This window comes from Syngnathus floridae, chromosome 8, assembly GCF_059516105.1.
Source record: "Syngnathus floridae isolate MCC-2025c chromosome 8, RoL_Sflo_1.0, whole genome shotgun sequence".
Taxonomy (NCBI): domain Eukaryota; kingdom Metazoa; phylum Chordata; class Actinopteri; order Syngnathiformes; family Syngnathidae; genus Syngnathus; species Syngnathus floridae.
Window position 1 is genome coordinate 10,734,528 of NC_142420.1, and position 24,662 is coordinate 10,759,189.

Consider the following 24,662-nt stretch of genomic DNA (forward strand, 5'->3'; position numbering starts at 1 on the left):
CGAAATACTGCCCCCAACTGGGATAGTCGGAAAATGCGTTGGCGCATCATGATTACAAAAAATAAGCTTAAACTTCTTTTGAGAAGTACAATAACTGCCTTTTATCGACGCGTCATAAGTTATTAAGAGAGTGGCTTTCAAGTTAAACGTAATACTGTAACAGAATAGCTGTTGTGGCACCCAAAAATAACATTCACTCCCCACTTGAGCTGTGTCAGCCAAAATGGAGACTAAAGATACAGCAATGGTAAGCAGATTTTAATTTTTATCGTTTTGAAAGAAAGTATGTGTTTAGAAGTCACCAAGCATTGAAAAGCTGATTATATTTCACTCAGGGTAATGTTAGAAATGTTGTTTTAGGGATACTTAAATTGAAAAAGGGTGGGCTAAGCTTTTGAACCTTGCTGTTTGGTTTTTAATTGTGATGCAGTTTTAAAGCAAACATTCTTTTACCGGGATATTGTTATTCTAAGTAGTTCCTAACTTCAAATTACATTTGAAAATAGTAGCGGTACACTACCAAACAAAAAAATGGTACAAAAAGATTAAACACTTTTCAGTTATGTATAAATATACATTTCACTTTGCTGGCACAGATAGATGGAGCAACAAAGATACAATATATGTTGTAAATTGATAATTTAGTGACCAATTACCTGAACTTGTCTGCCCTCAACCTAATTGGGAATCACTAATATAAACCATGAATCCAGCAATGACTACTTTAAATCTCTTTCATAATTTTTCATTGAGTAATCCTGCAGAAAAAACATCAACTTTAATTTCTCTACATTCAATTGTTCTTGCTAAAGAATAACAATAATAATATGAAGATATTTTCAATAGGCTTTGATTAGATATTATTGCAATGGAAAATACTTCAATCATGTTGCGAAAGCCACAGCGACTGCGCAGAAGAAATTTCGCAATGAGTCTGTCTTCACTGTCTTCCGTGCATATGGCACTTTAATGCAAGGTAAGATTGATGTCATCAAATGAAATTATACTCTATTGCTGTTCATCTGCTTTTCATTCATACATCAATTTCTACATTCAACCGCAGGTGACGTTCGACAAGCTTCAGCCGAGTTGGACTTAATAAAGGATCGATCCGACGTGTCTCTCTGCTCTCTCATGGCACTTGTCTACGCCGAGAAAAAAAAGAAGTCACCAGGTAATCCGTCAATGTCGATCGTCGTGCATTCACACCAATGTTCTTTGACTGCATGTCTTCATACCCACAGACAAAGATGTCATCCGCGAGCTTGAATGTAAAATCAGAGAGGATCGCAAAAGTGCACCCCCACAGAGTCTGTACTATGCCGCCATGTTTCTTTGGCTATTGGGCCGAAATGATAAAGCGAGGGAATACATTGAGCGAATGATCAAACTCTCTAATGGTTCAAAAGAGGTAAGACAAAACATAACGTTGGGGTGCCATTGTGAGTTTTGTGAACTTTTCTACAGCTTCTGTTTACTGTGCAGGGGATAATACTGAAAGCATGGATAGATGTGACGTGTGGGAAAGATGACTATGCCAGAAAGGCCGGAAAATATTTTGAAGAAGGGCTGAAGGACAGACCCGATGCTTTTGCGCTAATGGGAAAGGTACGATTTGAAAAACACAGTAGATGCTCAAACTTTGAAACCACAGCATATTGTTGATTTTTCTTCAAATTATTCAATCAGTGATATGGTTTGTTTGTCCCAGGCACAATACTTTGAATATTGTCAAAACTACTCTGGAGCATTAGATGTGGTTAACAAGGTCATTGCCAGTTTTCCCAGTTTCTTACCTGCTCTTATTAAGAAGATGACCCTTTTTTTAAACCTCCAAGATTGGGATCAAACTACAGAGGCAGCAGTCAGGTAAGAAGTTACACTTTTAAATCTGGAAAATAAAAAGTTGTCATGCCTGGACATGAACACACTTGTCATTTCAGGGTTCTGCAAATGAATACAAACAACCTGGATGCTTTACATATGCTAACTTTGCATTCATTATGCATCAATGGAGATATTCTCGAGGTAAAATAAATAACGACCTTTTTGAGTAGGAGAGCTACAATATTCTTGTTGAAACTGTTTTTCTCACTTGTGTCAGTCAACAAAGCATCTTTCCAACCTCATTAAAAGTCTGCACGTGCAAGAACCGCAAAACCCGGAACTTGCGCTCAGGATGTCTCTGGCGTTCAGTCGAGTTGTAAGTCGACGCCTTCGCGTCGTTTATCACGCTTGGGATGTGAACATTATCTGCGTTGATTCCTTCTAGTGTGGACGGAATGAGACGGTGCTTGAGCAAGTGTTCAAAATGGTGGAAAAAGCTTTTGATGTGACACAAGAAAACTCGGAATTAGCAGCAGAGCTGGGCTACCTTCTGGTGCTTCAGGGCAAAATCAAGGAAGCCACCAAGTGGTTTAAGACGGCGATGACGTTGGATGAAATGAGCCTCACTGCACTGACGGGTAAGTGGACAGAATTTGTGAAGGTGAGCTTCCATCAATATTATTTTTTCATTGCATAGGTATGATTTGGTGCCAGTTGATAGAGGGCTCACTCGAAGAAGCAGAGAAAGATTTGGAATTTCTGATGGAGATTCAACAAACCTCTGGAAAATCAGGGGTAAAGCTCTTTTTTTTTTTTTCCTGTGATGGCCTTTTTTAATTCTTTTGTCGACTTTGATTAGGAAATCCTCTACCTGCTGGCACTCGTGGCAATTAAAAAGCACCGTCCCCAAGAAGAGATAACCAAGCTCTTGAAAGATGCAGCGGCAACCCACTTCTCGACTGTCCAGGGTCTACCTTTGGGGCTGGAGTACTTTCAGAAACTGAACCCTGACTTTCTCTTACAAATTGCAAAGGAGTATCTTGCTCTTTGTCCTCCTAAGGTACAACTCAGGGTTTATGTTTCTATACTAAGTCATTTTGGCTGGTTTTATTTTATTTTTTGCTTTAGCCTCCAGGCCAGGGCGAGTCTCCTCCTCCTCAGCTCAGGCACTGTGCTGCATTGTTGGGCAAAGTGGTCAAGATTGTGCCAGGGCTCCTTCAAGGCCTCTTCCTCCAAGCCAAAGTCCGATATCAAACCGGTGAGCATGGCGTTGGAAAAGCGCTGGCTGGCAGCCCCTGGAAACGTCATTTTTTAACTCTGTGTCCATTCAGGTGATGTGGATGGTGCTCAGAGCAGTCTGCAGCACTGCCTGGAACAGTGTCCTTCTCATACAGACGCACATCTGCTCATGGCTCAGATCCACTTGTTGCGCGGCAATTTTACTTTGTGCTCGCAGTTGCTTGAAGTCTGCCTCAGCCATAACTTTGAGGTGAGAGTGTCTTGGGTACTCAAGGTCCGTAAAAAATATTTCAACATGTTTTCTTACTCCATCCCAGATTCGGGAACATCCCTTGTACCTTCTGATCAAGGCTCAAGCAAAGAAGAAAATGGGGGAGCTGACTGAAGCGATCCAGATTTTGCAAACGGCAATGAGTCTTCCCGGGGTCTGCAGGGCTGGATCAGCAGCCATGTCCAAAACGAAAACAATCCATCTGAGTTCTTCTGACTGTGCCTCCATCTTCTTGGAGTTAGCCGAGGCTTTGCGGCTAAACAATAAACAGGTGCAAACAAAGCTTGTACACTGCACTGTTTTTTAAACTATTTCAATTGTGTTTCTGGTAGATTTTTTTATATTGGTTTCATAGTCACATATATGGATTGTCCTTGCAGCAAGAAGCAGCCAAGGTGATGCAAGACGCCATCAACAAGTTCTCCGGCACTCCTGAGGAGCTTCGAGTTACTATCGCCAATGTCGATCTGGCTTTGTTTCACGGTGACACAGACTTGGCACTCAATATGCTGAGAAACATTACACCTGAGCAACTCTACTACATTCAAGCCAAGCAGAAAATGGCAGAAATATACCTGAACCACAAAAAGGATAAGCGTCTGTTTGTGAGCTGCTACAAGTGCGTTGCATCTTCATGTAACACCTTGCGAAACAAAATGTAGAATTTAATTTTGGTCTTATATCCAGGGAAATAGTGGACAAGCTACCCAGTCCTCATACATACGTCTTACTCGGGGAAGCTTACATGCATATTTTAGAGGTAGGTGGCAAACGTACGTACTGTGAATTTGTGTAGTGGTAAACGTAAAAATGATTTACAAATTCTAATGTGTCTTGTCACTAATCCTAAACGATTGTCCTTTCAGCCAGAGAAAGCCATTGAGGTGTACGGGCATGCTCTGGAGAAAACACCAAAAGATGGAGCTCTGGTCAGCAAATTTGGAAAGTTTTTAGTCAAGACTCACTACTTTGATAAGGTTTGTAGGCTATTTATACGTATATTTTTCGAATTTAAAATGAGGATCAGAGCAAAGTCATTGTTGCCACACACAGGCATTACATTATTATGAAGCTGCACTGAAGACCGGACAGCAGAACTTCCTGCGTTATGACCTGGCCGAGTTGCTGATGAAGATGAAGCAATACGAGCGCTGTGAGAGTGTTCTGCTTGAAGCTCTCTCCCATAAGCCAGGTACTTAGTGCTACTTATACTCTTCAGCCAACACATTGAAAACATCACAATAAACAGATGACTGGCATGGAAAATAATCCACTCTAGTTTGAGCCAGATCAACAAATCCAAATCGCACCTCAGAGATTGTGCGTACTAAAAAAACATCCAATGAAAAAGAATCTTTTCAAACATGCTTCATTTAATTTTTTCCGAAAATGTTGCCCCTCACATGCTTTGCAAAATTTTATTTATTTTTTTTTTTAAATAAAAAATGTCCGTGACTGGATTACCTGCACTGGCAGATGATTGCCGTTATCTGATGCTGTTGGCAAAGGTCCAAAATAGGATTGACAAAGCAGAAGACTCCTTAACATCCCTACAAAAGGCAAGTTCTATTTTTTTATGAGATGATCCCTGAACTGCACACATTCGATGGACACCTCTCAACCTTTTACTCAAACTAGCAGTTCAGAACGCTCAAGCAACTGCGCCTTTGTGCCATTTTGCTCCCATCTCGTGACTTGAGCTGATTAAGTCCATTCTCTATGTCCATTCGATTATTATTGTCATTGCCAAATTGGACTTTTGCCAGGCGCGGGACGTACAAGCCAAAGTACTGAAGCGGGTGCCGTTGGAGCAACCTGACAGCTTTGACGTCCAGAAGCAGCTAGCTGCCAAGATCTGCACTGAGATAGCCCAACACTACACTAGTCAGAGGGTTTACGACAGAGCCGTCGAGTTCTACAAAGAAGCTCTTGTGCATTGTGAGACGGACCACAAGGTGGGTACTACTACCAAATCCCAACGGAAGCTGCTTTTGACCATCCTGAGCAGCGAGAATCTCATCCATGTGTAATGTCACATTTCGAAAGAGGAAAAATTGAGTAATTCACAAAACATTTCATTTTAGTTGATGCTGGAGTTGGCACAGATATTCCTCACGCTAGATGAATTCGATGCATGCCAGGAGCAATGTAACATCATCTTGAAGAAAGACCAGTTTAATCAAGATGCAACTCTGGTGGGTTCTGTCTTGTGTCTTTCACCTCATGTCTGGCCTTAAGCCTTTTGGTCACTCAGTGGAGCATCTTCCAATATATGTTTGTGTTTAGATGATGGCCGAGCTTATGTTCAGGAGAAAAGATCATGAACAAGCAGTTGTCTATTATCAGCAACTGCTGGAGAGCAAGCCAGGTGCTAAATCGCTATGTTTTGAAAATGTGCAGCAAGTCTGTAGTTGGCCTCTTTAAATTAATTTAAAATTTAACCTGTGTTGTTGTTTCAAGACAACTTCTCAACAGTGTCACGTCTCATTGACTTGCTAAGGAAGGCGGGAAATTTGGAAGACATGCCCGGATTTTTTGAAAGGGTAGAAAAAAATTCTCCCAGCGTTACATTTGAACCGGGCTTTAACTACTGCAAAGGACTCTATTTTTGGTGAGTGGGCTTTTTCTTGAGGTTACAAGTAGCATTTATTTTGTAGAATGTATGACTCCATTTGTGCCTGATGCTCAGCTATATGGGAGAACCCAATGCTGCTCTGCATCATTTCAACCAAGCCCGAAAAGATACCAAGTGGGGTCAAAATGCTGTCCATAAAATGATTGACATCTACCTCAATCTCAACAATGACATGATGGGAATCGAATTATGTCACTTAGATTTCAAAACTGGGTAAGATTTATAACAAAGAACCTGTAACGTAAGGACAAAATGCTGAACTTTCTGGGTTTACTCTCATCAGCTCTACAGAAAAGCAGGAAATGGAGAGGGTTGCTGTGGCAACAGCTCATCTGCTCTTGAAGGAATTAAAGCCAGAATCACCTGGAGGACATTTAAAGCTCCGTATGCTCGAGAACTACTGCTTACTGGCCACGAAACAGAAGGCCAATATAGAGAAAGCCCTCTCTGTTTTTACCGAGATCGCAACTAATATGGTAAGAAAACTTTGTTCTTCTCAATTTGCAAAAAAGTAAAAGCATTAAAGGTAATGAGAGTCTTGACACCTGAATGCAAACAGCCTGCGCACACATCTTGAGATTGTGTGATTGTAATGTTTGAATTTAGGAAGCTCACGTGCCAGCACAGTTGGCCATTGCAACCACTCTCATGATGTTGCAACTAACCGCCCAAGCCAGAAACCGGTTAAAACATATCACAAAAATGAACTGGAATATTGTTGATGCCGAAGAGTTTGAGAAGAGCTGGCTGCTCCTGGCTAACATCTACATCCATTCGGGGAAGTACGACTTGGCAGATGACCTCCTGAATAAATGTCTCAATTATAATAAGGTCACTGCTTCAATGCTGTATGGTTTTTTTTTGGACCATCCCATCGCACCATTTGAATTGAATGTTTATTTTTTGCAGTCATGCTGTAAAGCGTATGAGTATCGAGGTTTCATTCTGGAAAAAGAGCAGGCATTTCGAGATGCAGCATTCAACTATAAACTGGCTTGGAAATATGGAAATCAATTCAACCCAACTGTTGGTATGTTGATCATTTAGTCTGTTCCAAAACGAAAGCGGTAATAATATGTCATGTCTCTCAACAGGATACAAACTTGCTTTGAACTACTTCAAATCAAAACAGAATTTTGACGCCATAGATGTCTGCCATAAGGTGACGAGACGTTTGCATCCTTCAGTGCGCCTGTATGTGAGTGTATATTCATTTTATTTTATTCACAGATCTTTTCTTTGCATCTGTCTACAGGTGCTTGCTACTCATCCAAATTTTGTAAAAATTAAAAAGGACATCTTAGAGAAAGCTTTTGCTGCCTTGAGGCCATAGACAGACGTTTGACAGCCAGCCAGAGAAGCATTTCCTTACGACTTCAGCGTAATTACTGCACAGTGTTTTTAGAGTAACTAGAACTCCTCTTTAATTGAACACTTAGGAATATCACATGACTATAAATTGGTCATGTGATATTGTAGTGTTTCTGTCGTAGTACCTGTCAAATAAAAGCCGTTATTTTCAATCAGTGAGTAGTCGAGTCGTAGGTGTGTCCTAGCTTGCTAATATTAGCTTCACATGCTACTGGAAGTGCTAATCATGCAGTGCCCGTACACTTTTTCCATTTACAAGATGAAACTAGGATATTAGCACTCAATAATGCTGCTTCAGAAAACATTGACATGAAATAAAAAAAATGTAAGCGGCTCAGTTAGCTTTATATACTATGACTTGATTGTTAGCTACAATGTTCAACATTCATTCTAAAACTTGTATGATATATTTAGAAAAACAATGTGCATAAAGTCTTTGCATTGGTTAACCTCAGTATTATATTTCCATCCAGCCACGGGTATTTTCTGCTCCAGCATTACGTAACTGCTTGCATTGACTGATAAGTTTGAACTGTTGACGTTTACAGAGTTGATTCAATAGTGGGAGCGGCATGTGTCCAGCACGGGTACAACTGTTCCAGGAGAGACCTTTCCAGGCCGTGTCAGATATTATTTAGTCACTAACTGTGGCACATAATCATTAACTCTCTGCGGCACACATCGATGCAAGTGTAAATCACATTGGTGTGCAGCTGAGGCAGCTGTCTGTATCCCCTCGCGCGCTCGGTAGTCCATGGACGTGATCAGATACTGTCGCAAGAGAAGTAGATACTTATTTTCAGTTATACAAGCAAATTAGCATTGTAGAGAGTAGTTACATGATTGAGGTGTTGTACATCAAAAAAGGCCATAAATATTGCATGCACTGCTGCACTTACAAGGAATGCTTCTGAAAACCTTTTAGAGGAAAGACTCCGGAATATGCATGCCCCCGGTTGTACTGCTGCAGCATTCTAATGGCCATCTCCATTGTGGTTTGTATGGGCCGTTATTGATCAAGTCATCCTTGAGTCATAGTGCTCAAAGATGCAGCCAGCTCCCTTGCTAATGAACTCCATTTTTTTTTTTTTCTTCAACGTGTCGCGTGATTAGCGCAGGCTATTTGCATTCAGGTGTCAATTCACTTTAATGATGTCATTTGGAATATAAACTGGACAGGTGGAATACGAGGGACTTTTTAAGGAAGTGGTTCAATTGCGATTTAGTGCTTGGGGAAAGTGTGTGCGTGTGTCACTTGGACATCGAGGAGGGCTGGGAGAAACTAACCACAACCTAATCTAATGGAATCGCCTTCCCATTTTAGGCAAATAGAATTAGAGCTCTTATGGGGAGCTTTCTCAGATTTCTCTCTCTCTTTTTTTTTATACTGTGCTCTGAAGGCGGAAATAATCCACTCTATATAAATGACCAATGGACCAAAGAAGTCTTAAACCTTTGTGTGGAATTCCGAGGTGCTCATTCATGAGCTCAGGAATGACACAGATGGACTCATCCATTGTGTCGGCAACACAACAAAGTACTTATTCTGAACAAATAGTCTAATATAGCATGCAGCAGGCCGATTTCTAGATATAGCTCTGGGTCACAGCAGTAGCTAATCGCGAAGGAGGCTTCCTTCTGCAGTCAGTCTATGCCCCGCCCCTCTAACAATCGTCCATGTGAGACGTGGCGGTTGAAACAGTCAATAGCTGGTCACCATTGTTTTGTTTGTACTCCGGGTTTAGCTGTCACAAGCAGTAAAATGGCTGTCGGGCTATAATAAATATTTGGACTATTATAAATTATTAATAAAATACTCCACCCACTTAAGATCCTAATTGTTTCCGGCAAAAGCCACAGAGCACACTCACAAACCAGAATAGAGGTCGTTCGACAGAGATTAGTTGAAACATAATACATGATAGCTTTGAGGAGGAAAAATAATGTCAGAAATGTGATAAATTTGATAATAGAGACACAACACTTGATGGCTACCCCATAGCTGGAGTAGTGCAGACACAGATAATGACAGTTTTCGTCTTTATGAGAGACAAAAAAGTACAATATTATAGGGTGCTATTTTTCCATATTTAAAAAACACAATAACCTTTTGGAGGGGGGAGCTGCAACTCATTAAGTCTGAGTTTATTTTTATCTGAAAATCGTACACACCCAGGAGACATCATAGATAAAATAATTATCATTAAACGAGAAAATAAATGTATTAGACATACTTGAGGTACATGTCGTCTTTATTCTTTTGGCTTTTCACTGAAATGGGTTATAGCAGTGTTTTGCATGCAGTATCGTTATACACTACAAGCATTATGCATATTAATGACGGGAGATATTTGAGTATGTCATTCAACGCTTTTGTCATCATGATCAAAACAATGTATGTATTGAATGTTTGAATGACATGCAAAACATATTCACATTCATGTAATGATGCTCTCATAACATGGAACAGTAGATGTATTTTGCTATATGGGAAAACCAAGCCAATGTCAAAAATGTCACAAGAAAATGTAAACACAAGTAGGAGGTCACGCTGAATTTGTGACGACTTGTACAATCATTTCAAAGAAAGACTTCCCGCAACCATCTAATTTTGATATAAATCGTGATAAATATTGTGAGGCAAAACAAAAATCCATTTAAATGTCAGACACAAATATTTATGACACACAGGCTTAAATTAAATGGAAAAAAAGAAGCAGCTGCTATTAACCGTAAAAGTAAAAGTAGTGACCTTTTTAATGGCTTGAGCATTTTGCAATTCACAGCTTCTGCTGGCTATTCAAATCTCAGACTGCCTCAATAAAACAGACTATTTAGCTTTATATCCTAAGTAACCAATATTATGCTGAATCCACAACTTTGTAGTCATTAAATAATATGCCTGTTGATGTATTAGCTACAACTTAAAACAAACTGTAAGACATGAAGGGAGGACCTGTCCTAGGCTTTCGTAACACGTTTGAGAACTGACTAGTGACACCGACGCCCCAACTGAAACAATATTACTGATAATCAGTCTGCCTGGAGTCTATTCTCAGTTATTTCAGGATACGGGTTCCATGTAATCAGCATTATGGAAAATGGTACACCGGAAAACACAGTGACCTGAGATAACCGCGATGATGATGCAACAAAAGTGAATGTGCAAAGTTTTACAGGCCAAGTGTGACTGATCTGACACTTGACAGGTCAACGTGATGGACTTGTTTAAACTTTAGCTGGCAGTGATTCCCAACTATGTTTGCCACAGGAAATTGTCTAATTGCACTTGGTTGGTCCAAATGTTTGGCTTTAGTTACTACAAATAATATATCTTTGTCTAGTGACAGGAAGAACAATTAAATGCTCTTACACTAGAAGGCAGAAGGACAATTTTTGGCAGTTTACTGTGAGATTTTTTTTTCTACTGTAAAATATGTGCCTTGGCTCAAAGAATTTTGGGAATCACTGGTTTGAGTTGATGTATCTGTTAACATGGAAGATACAGTGGAAGATCCAAAGTCAGCTAACTCAGAATGAAAATTTGCAAGTGCTAAAGTGAATAGTTTATTATATACTGTAGTTCCCTTCAGGCTTGTATCACAAATTTAAAAAATATCACCTGTACAGTTAATGCAATTTTTGCACCGATGGTATTCGCTGGATAGTAAATGGTATGGAAAATTGTTGACTCGGAGGTCAACCAAAGTGACAGAATGGATCGTCAACTTTGGATGTAGCACTGTATTTAATAAACCGGCCATGTCATGATTATTTGCTTCGCATCACGAAGCAAGCAGCTGATGAAAATATCCTCCACACCACATGCATAATTGGGGAAATACATTCATGTGAATCCACATTGGCTGCAGCAAGTCTGACGTGTTCTTTTTTTTTTTTTCTTTTTCAAGTATTCTAGACACAGCTAGCGTGAAAGCAATCATGAACAAACAGCACATTTCAAAAGTAAAAAAAACAAAGCGTATGAAAAGGCAATCGACAGATTCAAAAAGAATTTCTTCGCTTTTAAAATAAGTTGGCAAAACAATTCACCAGTCAGTGATATAGTTATAATAATCCAAGACACTGTGTAGCAGAGCTAGCTGCAAGAGAAAGTAAAGCATGAACTACTGCGTTTTTTCCGAACACTTGACAAATGTTGCCCGTCCTTTCTCACCAGTCTCGCTTCTAGAAAATAGTTTCACTGCTGCCTGAATGAGCCACGTTTCCCTTTTAGGCACCAACCTTTCGGCTCATGAGCGAAAAAGTCAGTTTGGCATAGATAATCCATACTTTGAGAAGGAGTCCAATGCCACTGTAAACATTTTGTCATTACTTACAATGTCTTTGCGGCATCTCCGACATTCTTATGAATCGTGCTCCGTGCCGTCTTTGCCATTGTCGTTTTCAGACGGTTGATAGGTTGAAGGTTCCTTTATGTCTGAGCTACAAACTTCATTGAGTTTGTCCGTGACGGGGTCTTCTTTGTCGACTGGCTTTTCATCCTTTGGAATGTCGTCTTTGGCTCCCGCCAAGATTTTGGCAGCGGCGTGTCTCCGCAAATGCTCTCTGAATGCTCTCTGGATGACCGTGGCCGACGTGTCCTCCTGCCTGCGGCGAAGGGTGGTCGTGATAGGTTCGTAGGACAATTTGGAAGGATTGGAGGCCATGAATCTTTCTTCCATTTGCGCCCTTAGTATGTCCATCTCCCCACCCTCACCCAGAACCCGTTTAGTGAAAGCGAAGAGAATGTCCAGGCAGTGGATGCGTTCGCCGCTCACCATGGGAAGATCCATCGAGATGAGTTCGATCTTATTTGGCTTGGCTATGCGTAACGGCGGGTCCAAAGCATCGGCAAATTCCGACAACTTGTCGTACTCCATGAACTGGGTTGCGCTCGGATCAAACTTTTCCCAAACCTCATAAAACATTTCAAAATCGTCCTCGCTCAGAGGGTCGGCACTCTCCTCCGTGGCTACGCCAAAGTTTTCCAGGATGACCGCAATGTACATGTTTATCACAATAAGGAAGCAGATGATGATGTAGCTCACAAAGAAAGCGATGCCGACCGAAGGAGTGCCGCAGTCACCTTTGACAGCGCTGCCGGGATGCTCCATGGTACTGTCGCAGTCGTCTTCGTATTTGTTGAGAATGGGAGCCAGGAGGCCGTCCCACCCGGCCGAGGTGGTGATCTGGAACAGGCAGATCATGCTGTTGCCAAATGTCTCAAAGTTGAAAAGGTCGTCGATGCCCGATTCCTTCTTCACGTAGGCAAAGTTTGACATGCCAAAGATGGCGTAGATAAACATCACCAAAAAAAGCAGGAGACCAATGTTGAACAAGGCAGGAAGTGACATCATCAAGGCAAACAAAAGGGTGCGGATTCCTTTGGCACTTTTAATAAGGCGGAGGACGCGTCCGATTCGAGCCAGCCGGATGACTCTGAACAAAGTTGGTGACACAAAATATTTCTCAATCAGCTCAGAGAGAGACATACCTGAAGGTGTAAGGAAACATTTGTTAGTTGAACAGAAAACCTTATTGACTCGCTAGGATGCACAAGAATTCCAATGACGATGAATCGTACCGATAATTGAGAGAACGACGACGATGAAATCAAACACATTCCAACCGTTGGTGAAAAAGTACTGGCGGAGTGCGATCATCTTCATCAAACATTCGCCCGTGAAGACGCAAATGAACACTCCGTTGATCCAGCTGAGAATTTCTTTCTTTTTATCCGACTGGTCATCGGTTTCCACCATCATGGCCACCATGTTTAGCCATATGAGAACCATGATTACCACATCAAATGCTTGTTTTGTGGTGATGTCAAATATATAGGCTTGAATCTTGTTCTGAAATGGAACACAGACGGTGAATACAAAAATTTAGAAGGGGGATGAGATTTGAAAGCTACATACTGATGGTCTTGGAATAGGTTTTTGTGGTTTCTTGGAGCCCAGCTTTTTCATGGCATTGTAGTATTTCTTCTGTTCTTCAGTCATGAAGATGTCTTGGCCTCCAAAGTATAGAGGGAATGTGAGGTATGTTAAATCACTGCAAAGCGAATACTTATTGAACGTAAAAGTAACAGATTTCCGTGCAAATACTAAAGTCAAATACCACATCAGACATACTATTTCGAGAGTGACCAAAAATACGCCTTCCACTAAAAAATTGCAATCCAATTAGCTTGCTTGAGCCTCTGCATATCTCGTAAATCAAACACAGTTGCGGATAGATTGTGTTTGTCCTTAGAGGTTCCATTCAAAGTCAAAATAATATACAGTACTTGCTTACAATACAAAATACTTATCTTTCTCTTTTGCTGGTTGAAATTGTCAATGATGACACCGATGAAGAGGTTGAGTGTGAAGAAGGCGCCGAATATGATGAAAACAACAAAATACAGATACATCTTGAGGTTGATCTCATAATCTGGCTGTTCTTCATGCTAGAATAGTACAAGATTAGATATTATTTTGGGTCCCGACAGAATCTAGTGGAAAAGCTAAATGTAAAGTGTCATCACCTTGCTTGGAGAGTCCACCGCAGCATACATGATGTCCATCCAGCCCTTAAACGTAGCCTTTGTACATATTCCAAATCAGCCACTTAAAATCAAGCATATTTTAACAGACGGATTAATCGGATGTAGATGTCACTTACCACTTGCAGCAGGGCAAGATACCCCAGTCCCACATTGTCAAAGTTGATTTTAATATTCTTCCAACGAGCAGCATCCTTCCCCAAGGCCAAACATTGTGTCATGTTCTTCACCTCACTGGGCGGGAAACGCTCATCTGTGGTTTTGTTGACACAGTGGTAGTACTTTCCCGCAAATAAATTCACACCCATGATGCTGAAGATGAGCCAGAAGATGAGGCACACCAACAGTACGTTGAAGATGGAAGGAATTGCCCCCAGCAGTGCATTGACAACCACCTGCATCAAAACCCCAAAATATATACAGCATATAGTCCAACAAAATAAATGAACATTAGCGAGCGAATATCTTCCTCATGCAAAAAAAAGTCAAACTGATTATAAACTATCAAAGGTCTCTCACCCTCATCCCCTCGAACCTCGAAAGGGCTCTCAAGGGCCTCAGAGCTCGCAAGGTTCTCAGAGACTTTATGGCCCCAAGTTCAGCATATCCCATAGTGTTGGCTACTAGACTGACCAGTGAAACCTAGATCACAAAATGACAAAAAGATGCTGGCAGTCACCTCAATCAATGCCTGAATGGAGTCCAAGTGCAACTTACAGCAACAATGAGGAAGTCGAGCCAACACCAGGCATTTGTGAAATACTTAGCATAGCCGTAGGCCACCCACTTCAGTAACATCTCCAAGATGAAGATGTAGGTGAACATTTTGTCTGCATACTCCAACATTGCTTTTATGCTCTTCCTGGTTTCAATGTAGACATCTTCAAAAGCCTGTTTATGAACAAAACAGTACGAACCTTTACACTTTGATCCAAGGTGTTGACGTTGCGAGCAAACTCTCTAAGGTCATTAGAGACTTACTAAAGCGCCACTACTAAGCAGGATCATGAAAATGATGAAGCTCTCGAACCAGTTGTGCTCCACTATTCGGAAACAGGTCTTTCTGATAGTCCACCATATTTTCCACCAGCCCACCTCAACATTAACTTGGCAACACTGGAACCTCTGCACACAAACTGAAAAGGAACAATTGACAAGCATGACTTTAATTGACCTTAATGATCAGTTGTGCTCATGTTTGGACTGATGCTCACCGTCAGGAAAGCAGGCATCTGGTTCCATAGATTCCTCTAATTCATAATCTAGAGACTCTCCGTCTTTTTCCCCCAAGTCCACCGTGCTGCCCTCAGAGGTGCTGACTTGGCCATCATCATCGATGGTCTAAATCAATGAAACCGAAAAAGCACAATAAATTCCAGATGTTGATACATACATAATCCTTGCCCTTCAAAAAATTATTTTTTTTGCTGCCTTCTACCAATAATGAAACACCTTCAGGAGCCTGCGGAACACCACAGAATGTGCTTACAGTAAACATAAGCATATATAAATCATTAAACATTTATGCTGAAGACCCGGGCAAACTATCGAGGCAAAAGTATCCGAACACACTTCCTAATCAATTAAATAATCAATCAGCCCTTGGACTCCACCTTATATTTCCCCCTGAATCTTAATTATTCATCTTACCGAGGTCAACTTTATGCTTGTGCAGAAGTTTAAGTTAACTTTTGAGAGAAAGACACCCTTCTGTGTAATAGCAAGATGTCCCAATAATTCTCATAATAATAATAATGATAATTCATGACAGTGCAGTTGTACACGACGGTTAACGACATCCATAATACAAAATATATCGCAGATTTAATACCAAAGCTTCAATAGTATGTCGGCATTAGCATTAAATCCAATCCAACATTTCCTCGTGGTAATAATGTCGACGCATGTATCCAGGCAGCGTTGCTCTCTCTCCCAGCCTTTTCACAGGGTGTGTCTGCTAAGAGTTGGAGCCTGAAAGGTTTCCTGGTAAATACTGGACGAGCCCTCCACTGTCCTGGGACTGGCTAATGCAGTGCGGGGAATGATGTAAGCATGTAACTGTGATATGCTTGCAGCACTAAAGTTAATGTCTTTGTGCCACCAATTAAGCTTTAAATGTACACTTGAAATCTGTCAATTATTTGTGATAAATTTGTGCACAAATGAATAGCAAGGGATTCATGTTATTCTACTTTATATGTAACATAAAACTCCCCATTGAAAGTATTAAAGCCACAGCGCATCAGGAAGCGAGGAGAAAATATTAACAAATAATAATTTGTTTCCTAGTATTTCCCATTCCGAACACTACCACAATATAGCATGTGCTCATAGAAAAAACTATCTAGCGCTCCTGTGAGGGAGAACAAATTACCCAATGACAAGACATTATTTCTCCGAGGTGCACTGGCGCCATTTGGGGGGGAGGCTTCCTGTGTGTCACAAGCTCACGGCTGAGCTCAACTGAATAATAACAATTAATAGTAAGGGTAACAAATGACGAGGTCGTGGGACAGGGGAAAGAATGAGCAGAAGAATTGTTACATGAATAATCGTCTTCAGCCCATTTAAAAACGAAGATGCCAAAATGTTCAGCTGCTTAGTGACGGGGGAAAAAAATTCAGGCAGAAATTTGAAGAGCATCCTTACCACACGGCATCCCGCTGGGTCGGATGAGACACTGCTGAAGTCCTCAGTGTTGAGGTTTTCAAAGTCAGACTCTCCCACCGCAATGGGAACATGGAGAGTCAGACTGGGGTTGTTGATGAAAGACATAATGGAATCATCAGTCTTGCTGCATACAATGTATTTGTCCCCACTTTTGTCCACTCCAGTCACATCGCCATTTCCATTCCTCGGTAGCTCCTTAATGGTATGGTTGGGGACGCCGTTGGGTCCTGAAGTTTTATGAAAATCGTCTAGGGATGATTTGTCCTCTCCCTGGGTTTGCCCGTTATTCCCCATACAGACGCTGTGACAAGTGCTCTGAAGTAGGGATTTGACAAAGGCGATGCCTTTATGGATCCGTGCAATGGCGATCTGCAAATTGTTTGTGTCGCTGTCGTCCTCGGTGGCAGCCAGGTTGTCCGCACTGAATGAACTCAGTAGCAAGGCCAGGAACAGGTTGAGCACCTAGCGGATCATAAAAAGACCAGGAAGATCAACGTCTATAATTATCGTAAGACTGTAAAAGCTTTGCGTACAAAACATGTCATTCTAAAGATCAATCGTTTGCATCAATTAGCTTGACCGATAGATTTGGATGACTCGGCGTTATGAATTGACCACAAGAGATGAAAATGTACCACAAGGTTTCCAATAACCATGACCATCATATAGACAATGATGCACATGGTTGGTCCAGCCACCTCCATGCAGTCCCACATGGTCTCTATCCACTCTCCACAAAGCACTCGGAACACAATGAGGAATGAATGGAAAAAGTCGCTCATGTGCCAGCGGGGCAGGGTGCAGTCGCTGGAGATTTTACACACACAATCCTTGTAGCTTTTCCCAAATAGCTGCATGCCCACTACAGCAAAGATGAAGACGATAATGGCCAGCACTAGTGTCAAGTTTCCCAAAGCCCCCACAGAGTTGCCAATGATTTTGATAAGGGTGTTGAGAGTCGGCCATGACTTGGCCAACTTGAACACTCGCAGCTGTCAAAAGGAAAAAAGGCATGAATTTAAGAAGACTTCAACTTTGCTCACAGATTGTTATACGAGTTGAAACCTACCAATCGGAATGATCTCAAGACAGACATTCCAACAACATTGGACAACCCGAGCTCCATTAAACTTAAACTGACAATGATCCCATCGAAAATGTTCCATCCTTCCTGAAAGTAATAGTAGGGATCCATAGCGATGATTTTGAAGACCATTTCAGCTGTGAAGATGCCAGTGAATACCTTGAAGAAACAGAAATACCCTCTCATCATAAACACAGTCGCTAATTTGTAAATGGACAAACATTTAGGTCCCTCTCCACAGATATGATATTTCTAAATCCAAATAAAAAAATCTCTTTACAGAGTCTTGAACTCACCATATTGCCCACACTCAGTGTCTTGGCGAAGTCTTTAGTCATTGGGTAGTGCTCCATGGCCATAAATAAGGTGTTGAGTACAATGCAGATAGTGATTGCTAAATCCGTAAAAGGATCCATCACAATGATTTTGACCACCTTCTTGATCTTGAGCCAAACTGGACAACATTCCCAGATGAGGAAAGTGTTTGCAAAACTATACCAGCAGGGGGGACACTTCTGTCTCGATTCCTCAAGCTCTGTTGCAAGATCGGAATACTGCTGGTCAACATTTGAGGGATGAAAACTGGACACAAACATCGAACCTACCTTCCATTGTGCTGGTTATGACACTGGCTACGCTAAAAGTTCTGTCCCTGACCCCTGGGTCCTCGGGAAAGTCGGTACATTCCTGGTTGGTTCCCCCATCAGTGTCCGTGGTGTCAGCCTGGAGGGAGAGAAACACTTTTGTAAATGCCGAGAGTGTCAATGAGAAATACTAAACATTTCAACATTGTGAGGGATCATTTATCCATTCCAAAGGTTATGATTACTTTCTCAAGAGCCTTACAGTTCAGTTCAGTGTTGGGTATTTGGGATAGCAAACAAATGAGTACTGAATCAGGTCAGTTCAGGTTGGATATTTTGGACCACCCTGAAGTGGAAATACCAGAAAATAACTGAACTGAACTGGACCGTACTGCACGAAATAAGGCGTCCGATCATCTTTTATAGTCCTCGTTTAGGTATCTCGGGATTGTTATGAAAAACCACCATCGGACCGGTTTAGCTTTGCATGCTTTACAAGATCGTCAGCAAAGGATTACTACTGAGGTGAAACGAGACGGGACAACCCTTTCTTACTTTGTCTCTATTGGAGGTCCTATCTACGAGTTTAGGACGAAAGAGCCCCATAGGTGATAACGGGATTGAATCGACAGCCATTAAGGACACTACTCCGTTGCAGTCTACAGTGCTCTGCTTCATCCTGCAGGGTGAAAGCACCGGATGTGGCAAGAAGCTGGACTGGCTGATACTGCTGCCGTGGCGGTCACACCTCCGGGTGAAAAACAAAGAAGTTCTTCGACTCCGGTTGTCCTCAAAAATGCTGTTCTCATCATCTGCAAACTCATTTTCTGAGCCGATATCTTGTGATTGGCTTTGGAAACTGAAAAGGCTGGTCCTGCTGTTCCGTCTGGATGAGAATGGGGGTCCGTGAATACTCAGAAAGGACTAAGAGAGAAAGATATTCTTCAGTAGCAAGGACGAATACACGGGGAGTGTGAAGAAGAAACAGCTTTAGGACTATCATATGAGCTGATGACATTAAAGGGGCGATGAAGAGTGGCGAGATGATAAGGATGATGACCAATGCGCAAATTAAAAGCCATATTTGCCATGACTGAAAACCACGAGGATGATAAGTATGAGGAGGAAGGAAGCAACTGCTATTGACGCTGGCGCTAATGGTCAAAAGCATTTCAAGGAAAGCCAAATGAAAAAAATAGCATCTTGGTGACATCATCAGCAATGACGAGAGTTGAGAAGAAGATTTTGATGATGATGACAATGCGCCACAAGCACGTAAAGAAGCGGATTTTTCAGGCTTGGTTTTCAATGAAAATAACAGCATGGATTTCTGAATCAAGAAGATAATGTCAGCTTGGACATGCAAGGCGTAACAACTTATAAGTCTCATGTAATTAATTTGATACATACAGTGGAACCGCCGAGGTCGATGCCGCGGATCTTGTATTCCAAAACACGTTCCAATATAAAATGATGGAACTCGTGCATTTAAAAAAAACTTTTTTTGTTGGTTTAATTCGAAATTACATTCGACTTCTTAGGTTCCGCTGTATTTGAGATGAACGGATGGACAATATGAGGTGTTGCCATGGTAACTCGGGTGAACCCACTGCCTTCAAATAACAGCCTTTTTTTTAAAAAAAATCTAAACATTTAGGACCTGATTTACTAAGATATCAAAAAGTGGCTTTGATGGTTTTCATCATGAAAATTTGGAAGAGCACCACAAGCATTTTGAGCGTCAGGAAACAAACCAAATTCTGGGCGCGCCAGTAAATCAGGCCCTCAGAGCGTCATTACATTGTTAAGCCAAGACACAGAACACCACGGACAGATGAGCTGTCAAATGGTACTGAACCTGGTGAGCTGATGAGCACTTCATGTCATAGTTGAGCACATTGGGCTCCATAGAGAAGCGACATCGGGCCTTCTTAATACTCTCCTGAGACTCGGACTTCGAGATCTTGCTCTCGTCCTTTCTTTTTCTTCGCCTGTTGCTTCGCTCTTTGGCACTTTTGGAGCTCAGCTTGGAGGTTTCCGAGGAACTCTCCATCATGCCACCGGCGGGGTCGCTGACCTCGCCGTGCTCTGCGGACACCACCGCTGTGGCCTGGAGAGGGAAATGTCAGATTTACAAAAAGCGCATTTGACGTAGACAATTTTATCTCTGGTAACACAATAACGCATCTGTGTTATTGGATTATATGTTATGACATTTAACATGAATAGATCGATGGCCTTTAACAAGATGACACCAAATCAACATAGTACAAATGGCAATCGTCTTTAACGGGCCGACTTTTGTATGGGACATTTTCACTTCTTTTGACTCGAAACGCAAAAATCAAAAAACAAACAAAGCTTGTAAAACTCGTAAAATGGGGTTTTCATTACTCCAGGTAGCTGACAAATCAAGTCAAGTCAAGTCAAGTTTATTTGTATAGCCCTAAATCACAAACAGTCTCAAAGGGCTTCACATAGACAAAAATTGACAATTATTCTCAAAGCATCCCCTGATCTTAAGCTCCCAAAAGGGCAAGGAAAAACTCAAAAAAACCCTACCAGGGGAAAATGAGAAACCTTGAGAAGGGACCACAGATGGAAGGATCCCCCTTTCAGGATCACCAGGATGACCCACCTGAGCATCTTCTTGCTGTCGTTTGACTTGTTCCAGCATGGCCTGAAACTCCTCCTCCTTCTCCTGAGCCTCCTTAATGGTGGCCTGGCTCTGTTCCTCGTACGCCATAGCAACCACGGCCAAGATCAGGTTAATTAAGTAGAAGGAGCCAAGGAATATGACCAGAACAAAAAACACCATGTAGGGCTTTCCAGATGCTCGTAATGTCTATTGGGAACAAAGAAATGACGTCATATTTGCAGTTTCTATGAATTATGAGTGAATTGCCATCCATTTTATTCGCTGGAATCACTGAGTGGATCTGCACAATTTCATGACCACGCTGATTCATAACAAAAGACAATTATTGCCGATTTTTCAATGTTAACAGAAGCCATTATACACAACCGTTTGTCTGAGTCACGGCTCTGTATTCATTCTGGTTAAGGCAAACCTGAGCTTTGTTTGAACAACCTTTTCAAAATGAAGGTTTCCAAATATTGTAATGTGAGAAGCTTTTGGCACAAGCCAACCGTGTTGTTGTATGTAGACAAGCAGACAAAACATATGCCGCTCATCCGTTAACCTATGAACATTAAGAATGAAGCAATACATTGTTCATTTGAGTAGTCAGTCTTCCCTGGAAGAGGTTTTGGAATTAATCGCCAACTGAAATCAAATTATTTTCAATATAAAATCCTTCACTCAAAAGGTTAAGTGTTGGGTTGGATCAAATCAGAGTTGCACTGAAAAAGGCTAAACTTATTTGTTATATTGAGAGTATTTTACTGAACGATTCAACGCGGGGCTTTTTTGTGCTATCGCTTGCCTATAAAATTAGATTAAATCAAAGGTTTTGGTGTGATTATCAAACATTACACATATTACCTGCTGGTACAGATTTTCCCAAAAATCCTGAGTCATGAGTCTAAAGAGAGAAAGGAATGCCCATCCAAATGAGTCAAAGCTGGTGTAACCGTAGTCTGGGTTCTTTCCCACTTTGATGCACGAAAACCCTTCTGGACACTGCCTGCATCAAAAAGACAAGAAACGGTATCACACATATTGTACCTCGTACCAAAATGCGGCAAACTTAAAACACTTGTATTTCAAATCGTCTCTCCCCATTGAAATGTATAGAAATGGCATTAATCCGTTTCGATATCTTCGTTAATATTTATTTGACTTTGTTATCTACTTACCCAGCCTCGCTGCCATTTCCACAAAGCAACGGATCCCGTTTGCCTGGGAGGTAATAGTAATTTTCTGGGGGAGACAATAATTGTAGTGGTTGCAGTTGATTAAAATATGTCACACATAGTCAAGCCACAAAATATGGATCATAGTTTTTTTTCAAATACTCACCATTATCAAGTGAATACTCAGTCCAGTTGAAAGCGTTTTCTTTGGTACTGTGATCTGTTATGTTCATGTAGGTCCCATTTGAAAATGTGCCATTGATGGCGGAATTATTGTGTACTGGTATAAAGACGCATTTCTGCTTTAAATGACCCATAAATAGTTGTAACCCTATGAGGGCAAAGACGCTCAAGCAGAAGACCGTGAGGATCATCACATCAGCGAGCTTCTTTACTGATTGGAACAGCGCACCGACGATTGTCTTCAATCCTACCAAACACAGCGAAATTTTACTGTGATTTTAAAAAGTAGGTAGCAAAATGAGCAGTTCAGTTTAAACAGTGATAGTAAACGATTCACTCAGATTTTGGCGCGTAAATGATCATGCAGGTAATGTGTCTCTACAGCATACCTGGGATCACAGAAATTGCTTTTAAAGCTCTCAGCACTCTAAACGTGCGAAGAGCGGAGAAACTGCCAAGGTTTACAAACTCGGTGACATACCTGCAGGGAAACTTAGAATTAAAAACTGAGAATGGACAGTGAGTACAACAACATGTAATCAGTATTAAAGGCCCTTTAACGTTTCTAAAAATAAATGTGTCTTGTAAAATTGATACAGAGATCGTGTTAAAAACGCTGCCAAATTTGAAAAAAGACAAGGTCAGATGCTCAAAAATGGCCATGCAACATTTTTGCTGTATAGGCATAGCTGGCGAGCTAGCTAGCTTGCTAGCTAACTGCATGTCACAATTGTTCTTATATAGTGGGGAGGAGTGTCTCATTCCGGTGAGGACAAGTGCGTCACTAGGCCCAGTTTTAAAGATCCCCGATTATCTAACACCTTTGGATCTGACAGTTTGGGCTCGATGTTTATGGCAAGTGAGATTGCGGCCATTGAGAAGCCAAGTTCACTTCGACAAACTGTACATGCATTTGTGTGTGAAACTACTCACGCCATGACAATGACAGAGAAGTCCAGCCAGTTCCACGGATCTCTAAGAAAGGTGAACTTCCCTATGCAGAACCCTCGGGCTAAAATTTTAACGAGAGATTCAAATGTGTAGATTGCAGTAAATGTGTATCTGTTGGGCAAAAAACACTATCAGCATCTTATTCAATTAGATTTAACTTGTAACCAGAGAAAAAACATACTCGACATTCTTGGCCCAGTCAGGTGGCCGACTCAGTGTCATGAATACACAGTTGGTGATGATAGTGCACATGATCACCAAGCTGAACAATGTGCACAAAGGTGTCAAGGAAAAGCAATTTGTAGAGTCAACACTGCGCATGCGGCACTCAAGTTACACAACATTTTGTACCGAGGTATCGTAGACATGTGGCCTAATCATTTCAAAAAGGATATGAGTGGACCAAAATCCAAATAGATATTCTTCTAAGGGGGTTGAAGGGGCTGAGGAGGTACAAAGCTGGAGCAGCGTTGAACCGGAAGATGAAATTTCCTTTGTTTATTACAATGAACGTCTGGGAAACAATAAGACAGTCGACCAATCATATCAGCACTTTACAGCAAATTTACGAGCACTCGGCACTGCGGTTCATTGAACACTCAACAAATCGCTAATCACATTTTGGAGACTGCTGATTCACATCTTGTGTTTTATTGTCATTTTGTCAAGATCTGACAACTCTTCTTCACTCCATCCACCCCAAAGAAAAACCCATCGGGTCATATGATCAATTAAGTCTGTTGCTTGAACAAACCTACTTTTTGATTACTGTAGAAGAGGTCCAGGTCTTCCACCGGTGTGGAGACCAATCCTTTTGGGACCTCCCCGTACACCAGGGGGACAGACTTCCCCGCTTCCAAGTCGCGACTAGGCTTGGGTTCATCCTCTTCGTTGCGTTTTCTCTTATCTCCCTTTGTTTTTTTGGCGTTTTCCTCTGCGATCCGCTTCTCGATGGCCTCGAGGGAATTGCGACTAAAGCGGCGGAAACTGTCTGGTCCTGGCGGTACAAGCAGCGCCATCTTTTCATTCTGCACCTTCAGAGCGCACAGCTAGCCTCCCGCATGAAAAAGGCCTGCACAGAGAAATGTTATTATTGGTTTTAAGCAGAAGAACTTTACTTTGTTCTATGTATCTATATATTCCAACCACCAAAGGCTTTAATAAATAAATAAGCTTATAAATAAAATTTATTATTATTATTAAGATGGCCACGCAGATGTAACCAGGATTCCGCAAAAACGTTCCAAAATGTGAAATCCAAAGATTAATAGAAAACTGAGAAATTATGTAGCGCGCATTAGCCGTGTCAGTGCAACACCATGTTTGTTTCACCGAAGTATATTTATAAATGTATGAAATATTCGGAAGATGCGTTAAATTAACCTAAATTTTGGTCAAAAGTATTCAGAACATTGTGTAGCTGTTTTGCTAGCACGCTGACGTATCGCTAGCAGCCATTATTTTATATGATCATCCGT

At 41.4% G+C, this 24,662-nt stretch overlaps 2 protein-coding genes across 2 annotated transcripts; one reads left to right on the forward strand and one right to left on the reverse strand.

Annotated features, from left to right (window-relative positions):
* Positions 1–9: 9 nt before the first annotated feature.
* LOC148394541 (tetratricopeptide repeat protein 21B-like) lies at positions 10–7,498 on the forward strand. Its single transcript, XM_088382685.1, has 29 exons — positions 10–247; positions 847–976; positions 1,064–1,174; positions 1,245–1,411; positions 1,486–1,608; positions 1,712–1,869; positions 1,944–2,028; positions 2,105–2,203; positions 2,273–2,465; positions 2,525–2,622; positions 2,687–2,887; positions 2,956–3,085; positions 3,159–3,316; positions 3,384–3,608; positions 3,718–3,956; positions 4,025–4,097; positions 4,204–4,314; positions 4,391–4,529; positions 4,814–4,896; positions 5,104–5,292; positions 5,422–5,532; positions 5,624–5,705; positions 5,798–5,948; positions 6,027–6,185; positions 6,256–6,448; positions 6,579–6,803; positions 6,882–7,002; positions 7,067–7,134; positions 7,228–7,498. The coding sequence occupies exons 1-29, from the start codon at positions 224–226 to the stop codon at positions 7,303–7,305; spliced, it is 3,924 nt and encodes a 1,307-aa protein (XP_088238811.1). The 5' UTR covers positions 10–223; the 3' UTR covers positions 7,306–7,498.
* Positions 7,499–9,577: 2,079 nt separating this feature from the next.
* Positions 9,578–23,511, reverse strand: LOC148394542 (sodium channel protein type 2 subunit alpha-like). Its single transcript, XM_088382682.1, has 23 exons — positions 23,366–23,511; positions 23,167–23,295; positions 22,623–22,714; positions 22,217–22,480; positions 22,054–22,117; positions 21,740–21,881; positions 20,873–21,079; positions 20,093–20,344; positions 18,256–18,373; positions 17,947–18,185; positions 17,636–17,809; positions 17,202–17,558; positions 16,546–17,028; positions 15,111–15,237; positions 14,878–15,032; positions 14,614–14,787; positions 14,416–14,538; positions 14,016–14,291; positions 13,879–13,935; positions 13,663–13,800; positions 13,268–13,372; positions 12,931–13,201; positions 9,578–12,840 (listed from the first exon to the last, which is right to left on the reverse strand). The coding sequence occupies exons 1-23, from the start codon at positions 23,503–23,505 to the stop codon at positions 11,711–11,713; spliced, it is 5,217 nt and encodes a 1,738-aa protein (XP_088238808.1). The 5' UTR covers positions 23,506–23,511; the 3' UTR covers positions 9,578–11,710.
* Positions 23,512–24,662: the final 1,151 nt, after the last annotated feature.